At 41.1% G+C, this 9,456-nt stretch overlaps 1 protein-coding gene across 13 annotated transcripts; it reads right to left on the reverse strand.

Annotated features, from left to right (window-relative positions):
• Positions 1-1,961: 1,961 nt before the first annotated feature.
• LOC111255293 (uncharacterized) lies at positions 1,962-8,573 on the reverse strand. Of its 13 annotated transcripts, none has more exons than XR_015318418.1 (4): positions 6,813-6,952; positions 3,595-3,675; positions 3,351-3,465; positions 1,962-2,733 (listed from the first exon to the last, which is right to left on the reverse strand). XR_015318418.1 is itself a non-coding variant. In XM_086976613.1 (4 exons), exons 1-3 carry the CDS (start codon positions 6,576-6,578, stop codon positions 3,398-3,400), a joined length of 348 nt encoding a protein of 115 aa, XP_086832739.1. In that variant the 5' UTR covers positions 6,579-6,677; the 3' UTR covers positions 1,962-2,733; positions 3,351-3,397. The 13 variants fall into 13 exon arrangements, 5 of the variants coding, with proteins under 5 accessions (XP_086832739.1, XP_086832738.1, XP_086832741.1 ...); XR_015318417.1 differs by having other exon boundaries at positions 1,962-2,791; XR_015318416.1 differs by having other exon boundaries at positions 3,351-3,469.
• Between the last annotated feature and the right edge of the window lie 883 nt (positions 8,574-9,456).

The raw sequence follows: 9,456 nt of genomic DNA on the forward strand, positions 1-9,456 counted from the left end.
ATAGGTGTTATGCAATCAAACTCACCTCATCATTTTCTAACATAGATACACCTTCCTGTTGGCCCAAAATTGTTACCTGCTGTATGCTACATTGTGTTAGTAACACGCTATGACAAGGTACAGGAACGCTATATACCCTGATACTTTAAAGAGGTAACTTTTAGATGCTACAAAATGTATACAATTCACTACCAGTTCTTATTTCTGTAGTATTTGAAGTTATTTAGGATTACAGGATATTGCTTTGTAAGGATATTCAAATGGGGCTATCGGCACGGTCTTTCCCTATGGACTTGATCCCCACTTGTGATATATATACCTATGCGAATTTAGTATCAAAGCACCAAACAGGTCTCTTCGCTCTTTAACATACGATACCAAGGCCATCACTGAGCAGAGACGTTCTGTGATGGCTTACCTCGATAACAGCCTGTTTTATTATATATACGGCAGGAGCTATATTCTTAACGTATATCGAACCTCTGCATGCGTATCCTAAACAAAATCTTCAAAATTCAGACTTATTCGTTTTGTTCGCCTGGTCTAATTTTCACATGCTACCTCTATATGAGAGTGATATTTTAAACATGATACAGCGACGCAGCAAAGGCCCAAATAAAGACATATGCCCATACACACCTCATCGAACACCATACATATGAACTTCGCACCCTCAGCTTCCTGCTGGTAGGATCAATGCATACATTATATACCATTGTCGCGAAAGCTTACAGCCGTATCTGACTGTACCTGCATTGCCCAGTCTGTTCGATATGTACATTGCCTCCTGTCGAGAGTACATTATTAGCGGCATCTTCGTGCGGCTAATGTTCCCGGATTGACTTCGAACGAACTCCGCTGCAATAGACCAACTAAGATATACTCCACGTGCGCGATTAGGTGGTGACCTTGCGGGTAGACAATATCTACCGATACATAACGGGTTGCATAGTAGAAGTATAGCGAAATGCGTTGTTCTTTATTGATCGTCAATTATCGGAGTGTAGTTGTATTGGGTTTGACGAATTTCTAGCTGTAAATGATAGCATCTTGGGCGTGGTATTGATGACCTTCATGGGATACACCGCGTGCGCAACGCGTCTGTCTAAAGAACTTCCAGATTCGAGGAAAGGATTATATATGCTTATAGAGCTATTGGGTTTGCCTTTCTGTCGAACACCGTACCTTTGCGTAAACGTAAGCATTCGTGTGCCTCCGTGATTTTGTTATTCTAATACTACGATTAGCTCTGAAATCATTTTTTTAGCATAGTCTTTATTAAATCCAGGTCATCGCTAAAGTTCTTTACGTCCCATTATGACTTGCTACTTCTTTTCATATCGGATTATATTTTAGAGTTGACTTTTCATATAATTGTGTACTCTTTCTCTATCCGAGCTAGAAATTCTGTCGAAAAAGCTGTTTTGATAAAATATCTGTTCAATCCTTATGTTCCGCTTAGAATATTGCCATTTACCTCTAACGCCGGCAGGTTTTAGTAATCACCGTCTCAAGTACTGTTTCAAGTCAATGTGATATCAATATTTTCAAGCATATTCAAGATTATTAAAAAGAAAATAACGTCAAGATATTACGCTCATTTATAGTTCAATTCTTCTATTTCATGTATAATTATTGCATTCAAATGAGCACCGGGATCGATCATTTTTCGATCCTACTTTTTAAGGACAAACATTGAGTTTGCCTGAGTTGAAGTGTTACCTAAATTCTATTAATAATAATAATAACAATACAAGTATGAGTAAGTTTGGCTTCAAAACTGGATTTAGTATTCAATAGAGCTAAGTCGTGTTTGACAGAATAAAGACCAATATAGGCAAGACGTGTCAGGAAACTGAAAATAATAATCATCACAAGGACTTATGGCATTACTTCATCAAGCAATCATAGTTTAGTAACATTGTGTTCAATCAAATGATGTAAAATCATAGTAATTGATATTCCAATGATTCTGCGTACATTCTTACATAGATATACTTGTCCACGTAACTTTTCAATTCCACTGTATAACTGTCATGTTCCAAAACAAAAAGTTATATTTGTCGGGTACACGTCCATTGCGATTATGAGACGGGTTGGATAACACTGTAAAAATATCAATATAAATAAGACTAGAACGTTTGAAGTTTAACTTGAAGCAACTAAAAGGAAAATATTATGTGAAACGTTAGATTAGACAGCAAACAGTAATAAGTGATGATAAGAGGATAAATCCAATAAGAAATCGATGGAATTACCTATTTGTAGGAGAATCTAATCGATACAAAGAGTCATGTCTTATAAATCAAGCTAATCTCGAATGTACACTGGAAATTAAAAGCAAGTTCATTCTTCATATATAGATCAACCGAATACTAGAAAGAGGTCTACTATCCGCCGATACAATGCAACTTTTTCTTGTTGTCTGACATACTCCTATTCAGCATTGTTAGCTGCATAGACACAGTCTAAAAAATGACCTTTGAAAATATATATATATATAGGTATATATCCACACTGTGGTACCAAAAAGCCACAGACACAGCAAGGAAGTAAAACAAATCCACATCTTTCATATGCGTAAAGTAGTCATTTATGGAAACAAATAGACGAAAGTTCCATGTCTATAAAACTTTGAAAGTCTCGAGCTCTATGTTCGGTGTCGCCGTTCGAAATTGCTTCAGGCGGCTACCCCCCAGCAGAAACCACAGTGTATCCATATCCGTATTTGACCTTAGACCACACCATGTACAGGCAAACTCGTTACTATTGCGGCACCAAACCTAAAAATCTTAAAGAAAAATTACTATAGCCATCAACGTGTGCATCTAGCCGGTTACTGGAGTCTATTGGTTCGTAGACTTCCAAACGTTCAACGAGTTTATCCTAAACTCTTGTTTCCTTGAAGGGCGCGAAATTTTGAATTTAAATAGTACATATATACAATCGTTTATATCAACTTAATCAATTACTTTATTTAATGTACTGAAAAATATTAAATTTACGTGTGTTTTGACCTGATTTATATTTCATATGATGATTATTTAGCAATATATGAACCACGGGCCGCTCACTACAATGAGTGACACGAGAACTTCAATCACAGTTCTGTAGTATATTATAACTCACTGTATTATCCATAAAGCACACGTAGTACGTTGAATTAATAATGACAGCTCTTTGATTATATGCGTGATGCTAAATTTGCTGACCGGTGTAGATTCCTGTAAAAATGACTTGTAGGTTCCTGTGAATATCCTGATCTCACTAGGAAAACGTCAAGCTAAAAAAATTTTATTAGATAGTGACAATTGGTTTGTCTAAAAGATCGAACGTCCATGTATACACACTGTTTTGAGCACTATTCACCGGTAGATTCAACTTGTTCCTTTGCTTTTTACTGCCGTAGGGTAAGATATGGACACACCTCAATAAGATAATGAGCAGTAATTGGATCATTTACATCTTCCTGGAACCAAACGGAAATAAATTAGATAAGTATCAATAATAATGCCAAATAATAACACAGTCGCTTTACTAGAAACACACAATAGAATCAAGATAATTAATATCAGTTGAAAGGAAGCTGGGTACCTTCTTCGTGCGCGGAACGCCTCGTCTTCCCCAGCCTCGTTCGTAGCCGCACGCTCGCCGCCAGCTGGCGCTAAATACGAACTGAAAATGGAGTGTAAAGGATTATTGTTAAGAGACCACTCTACTATAAAAAAAGAGGCCAGTACAAAAACACACCATGAGAATTAATTTTCCCAAAAAAATCTCATTTACATGTAAGCTAATTAGCCCGAAACTTGGCTGTCTCCAAGCGAACGATCGAGAGTGGACGGCGGGAAGGTTTCTGTGTGGATTTAGTACAATGGGCCATACACGAGGCTGTAGTTATGCTGGCTTATTAAGTTCATCTGCTTTTTACCGTTTATACAACTGACTTTGCCAAACAAGATTCAACGGCCATCGGCACGAGTCTTGCCACAGCTCACCGAGTTAGTCAACATAAAACCGTACGCTTTTTGTTACCTGGATTCTGTATAGTTGACTTTTCTGCTTAGCATTATTAAATGTTCTGTTTGTGATTGTACGTATGTGCTTGAAGTAAGTTGCGTATTAGTGTCACAGAACAAGACTAGAGTTATTACCGAGATCTCATACTTCAAGTCGTCTAATCGAGTAACGACTTCATACTGGTATGTTTTTAATGCGTATGCATACGTTGCTTATTAAAGTTATCGAATAAGTAATTGATACAAATACAGGACCCTAACCGCACCGAGATTTTGAGCCACTGCCACAGCCGGTGCGTCCGATCGATATGCTTATTTATCATTCAGAAGTGTATTCTAAGTCTGACACCCTTGCACCAATAGACGCAGCTTTTTGATTGTTCATTTACCTATCTGCTGTATTATGTACTGCATCGAACACTATTGTAGCCTTGCATCTTGGCCTACTCTTAGAGTTATACGCCTGATCGATTTTAAATTATCAACTAAATTCTTCCAAACACGTTTACAAGCAGACGGCAGAGCATTCTTTCCATCCGCATGCATCTACCTAGACATTCTCTCGTTAGGTCACCAGCCCCCCCTCCTGCACTTGCACTTCGTAGGGGCACCGCTCCCGTCGTTGTTGGAGTCAAGAGATCTGTGCAGGTAAAGTGGGCACGGAAAACAAGGTCGCCGGAAGATGGAAGCTCCGTTGCGGAGACTGGAGGAGACCCAACGTCTATGATAAGTGGCTAGGCGGCTGAGCCTAGCTCAACCGGGAAGACAAGTAGATCTCCCAACCAGTTCCGGGAAAGAGCTGCAGTTCCGGGAGGATAAAATGGTTATCCCTTTTGGTCATTTGACCTACCGTTGCTAAGAAGGATGAAAAGTTTTGACAAAGCGGGTAAAGGCATGTCTGTGTACGTCTTCTGTACGGAAAGCCAGGATTGGCTCGGATGTTTGCTGAGATAGACCGAGATAGTTGCCTAATCACTGAGTGGCAATCACCCAAACCACTTTTCATGGCCCAGCAAGCCCATGGGCTTAGTTGAAGCATACGGGATTTCAGCCCGGGTCGCGACGCACTCAGGCGCTTTGCTGCTGGTGTTGCAAGGTTATGACCGCGTAGCGTGTTAGATATCAAGCCGAGGCCAAGTGTCGTGATCCTTCACACGTCCGCTAAAACGAGCTGGTTACAAGGCTATATATTCATGCACGGAAAGCGTTTAAGCAATGGGCTACGAAATGTAACTAAACCTTCGACCATTTATAGTCGGTCTATGGTTATGATGGTATCTGAGCTAACTTAGGTCTGTTCTATGTATGTGTGTAGTAATTAGCGCTCCAACTGACGCATATAATAAGAGGATATTTGGTGTGATTACTGGGAGAGCGCTTTTTCACGCGTAGATATTTGGGCATTTAGCTGTTAACAAGTTGCGTTGACTATGAAGCGGATATTTTTAGAATATCAAAATAATTCGTGTTGCAGATTGCGAAAACAAATATGTAGTAACTTAAAACAAAAATAAAAAGAATATTGATGTCGTGCACCCCTATTCTTTGTTATATGACCAGGAGCTTACCTGCTGATATTATAAACGGCAAGACGCATGGTTCTACATGGATATATATATATATACACGGATATATATATACATACGTATATAATGATTTAAAATTAAATGTTTCTTTTGAAAAATAGCAAGTAGCGTCGTGCTTAATATAAATAAGATAAGTGCCTGTCGGCGCTTTGTGACGTATAATCGAAGTTGAAAAAACATACAATCTGGCTTATCCACACATTTTTACTCCAGTGTACCAAGCGTGACCCTACTTTCTGTTGTAATAAATTTACGTATTACTCCATTGAAAATGTAGAGTCCGTCCAACTACGCACTGAATGCATTTTTGCAAGCTTGCAGCTAAAGACGTTAAACTTAATTAATTCCAGGCACGAAATGACGTTCATGGTGATCCGTGTCACGCACATTATTTTGGCCCACACAGAAGGATCAATGGTTGTGAATTTCGGGGCCGCTGTTTCTAACGCCCCTTTTTTTAAGAAGATAAACGATTTAGAAATGACCTGAGTGGAAAAATAAGGCCAAGAGATCATTCGATTGTCACTATGGCAGAAAATCATCGTTGTAAATATTTATCTGGTCCTGGCAAAATATAGGTTTGACTTCAGTTCCCTTTACTTTTGATACTACACATTATTAACTGAAGTCGAAACTTTAGAGTATCTAGACAGTACTACTCAATTAGTCTAGTATGTGGCAAAAAATTAAACCTTATTGCAACACATTTTAGTCGTTACGGTACGCTGTACGTAATTTACAAACATACTCGAAGAAAGCTTGCTGTTAATCTAATTACATGCGTTGTACCTGCACATTGCACGCCCGCGGCACTTAATCCACGAAAAGTTGAATTCTGTCCACGTAGACTACTACAGACAGAACTTAAACTTATCTGTGTTGTAAAACATCGCAACAGAGTGACTGATGATCGTGCGTGGAGTTGATTCCACCAGTTGACGACAGTGAACCAAGCTGTACGCAAACGCTGCATGTTTCCACCTTGCAAAACAAAACTTATACACCTTCGAACACATGTAACATCCCCAAACCTCCCCTGTTTCTTAATATCTTTCTATTTTCTTCTGAAAGTAGCTTACTTTAAAAATAGTTCCACCTGCCCAATTTCCCAACGTCTGCTTCACTTTCCCTTGTAATTTGCGACCAACGCTCATTTGCGATGCAGGATAGCATGCACCTCATCTGTTTGGTGCGTCTGCTTGCTTACCGTCCGATCTGTCGCCTGTTTGCAACAACACTTGCAATTGCGACACATTTGAGGCGTAGTGGGGCATAGGGGAAACACATAATTTAAGCATGTACCATCATTAGCATTTATTGCTTACTCCAACTGTGCGCCGGATCCGCTTCGAGTGCCCGTTCAAGCATCATTCCCCGATTTATTTTTTGTCCTTTTACTAACGCTTGTATTTAGATCTCTTATATTTTAACGGTCCTCGCTGTTAAGTACGGCGACCCCTGCACGTGAGCTCTAGCGCTGCCACTGCTGGCGTTATCCAGTTCCACACTGCCGGTCCTCCTATCCTAGTTTTCGCATCAGTTTGCAGGCCAAGCCACGTCCTTCTAAGGCGCTTTTTTCCCACAACACTTGGTTAGCCACCCCAGCCTTATTCAGAATAGAAACCAGACATTGCCGCTGATTTGAAACTGTGCATCATAGTTTGCAGTGTTCGTCTAAGCTTGTCTGGGGGCGCGGGTTGGCCCCATAGTTACAGCAACATAGCTTTAGCTAAACGGTAAATTGCAAAAGCAAAGGTACGCTGGCAGTACTGGAGCACGCCTCATTCTAAATCGAGCAATTTCCTTGTGTTTTTCTCAGCCACTGGCCCCTTCCGAACCAGAGCGGAGCCCGCTGCTGATGAGGACTGAACACCTGTGGAAGCTGGAGCAGGATTCACTCTGTCGATTGGTCGTTATGCAAATGGCAATGTCACTAGTTGCAGAGGGGCTCAGTCGCGACCTGGAAGAGGAGGATGGGTAACACTCGAGCGAACGAGCAGGAGAGCAATCTTGCACTACGACGTTTACGTGGCGACGTTGTCGATCAGTGGAGCGTCGGGCGAAGGAAGGGTCCGGGCGGCGGGAGTGACTTCATTCTGAAGACAATTGCCTGGAATTAGTGGTGGCGGCGCCAGTAGTGGCAAAAGCAGCCTGAGGATGCGCTGTTGTCCCTAAGTTTCCTGCAGGTACGGGTGATCCCGGTTCTGATCTGCAGGTTGTCCCGCATCCTCTAACTAACGACATAGCAACGTATGTATATGTGTATTAGTGACTGTTGTTAGGGCGGTCTGCTTCCGTGCACATCGGCTTGCTCGTGTAGGTGCACCACCAGCCACTCACTCTCATTGCGTTGATTACCATTTCGACCGCTTCAAGCGCTGGAGCATCAAAAGCGGCATGTTAATTTTAGCCGTAAACTACATGACCAGCTTGCATTGCATAAAAGCAAGATGCATTTTATAGCTTTGCTTAACGATCCAGAATTTGGTTGATAATCATTTTATTAATGGCGTATGAGAGCAAATTGCTTAGCTTGTTTGTTCAGTTCTCTGCATGTTACTTGAAAACCTTTTTTATCCCATAAATGTAACGGATTGTTAAAAAATGATAGCATCAAAAAGGAGAAGTAACACAATCGATATCTCCATTATGGTATACTGCGCATATTGAGATGATCTGATACTTTCAGAAGAAGTTGCCGCAAGTTGATTCCCCATAGAAACACCTGTTTGCAGAAAGTCCACCATGACACCCTTCTGTAGCATATGCGATCTCGGAGCAAATCGCCTGCTGAAAAATATTATAAGTCGAACAAATTAAGGCAAGTGGCGCCTTACCATCTTTCTTGGTCAGTTTATCAGCAAAAGTACGCACACATAATGTTAACGCTATCAGGACGACAACCTGTTCCACTACGCTTTCTTCAACTTGCTTCTATACGCTTCAGCAAAATACATCCCATTCTAAGAAAACCTGTTTTCGAAAAGCGCATTTGCCGCTGGTGCCCATTTTCAGCATGGCGTTAGCGACTCTATTACGGATTTAAATTTATCGCGCCACAGGTTAGCGGACGACGCGCAGCCGAATCCGCTGGCGGCCTGTGATGGATAGCAAATTGCTACTGCTTGTGAACTGGCAGCAGATACAGCAAGAGACGCTTCGAAGACCTGTACCTTTAGGGGGTGTCCACAGAGCGATTATGTAGATCCTAGTGCTGAGCATTAGAGTTAGGTCCGATTTAAGTGCGATCGGCTATGCTTCGAGGGTGGAGGCTTCGTTGCACTAAAGTCAGCTTCCGCCTGTAACCGGTAGTGCCCTGAAATAATATACGCAAGAAAAAAGTTTGCTACTTGCGACTGCCGTTACTGTCGTGCCATTCTGGTACGAAGGCAGTATGTCTACAAGCCGATACGTTGGTTGTCGATAATCACGTTAGAAATAGCAAATTAAGTTTTCAAGCTGAACGCGTTTGCCTGGGATACTCGTTGCCCAGGTGCAGACACTAAACACTATATATATGGTCTGTACAAGCAAAAGGTAGCTGCAGAAGTTTTTTGTGCCTTTGTCTTTTAGGTTGTGCTGGATGGAAATGGCGACAAGAAGTTGTCGCATGGATATTAACCTTTCACCATTACAACAGGTAGTCTGTCTTGTGCGTAGGTCTGCAGCGTCTTCAGTAAATTCGATTATATCTGGAAAGGAAAATACGGAAGCACTTCAGTGAACTTGCTTTTATTTTTAGTCTGAGTACTTCTCATTTACGCGCAAACCGCAAGTTAAATGAACTTGAAGTTTGCCAGCCCAAGAGCAGGCACGTATACAGCAAGTAAGCTGTAGACAGAATCATGTTG

The sequence above is a fragment of the Varroa destructor genome, unplaced genomic scaffold, assembly GCF_002443255.2.
Source record: "Varroa destructor unplaced genomic scaffold, Vdes_3.0 BEIS01000001.1, whole genome shotgun sequence".
NCBI lineage: Eukaryota > Metazoa > Arthropoda > Arachnida > Mesostigmata > Varroidae > Varroa > Varroa destructor.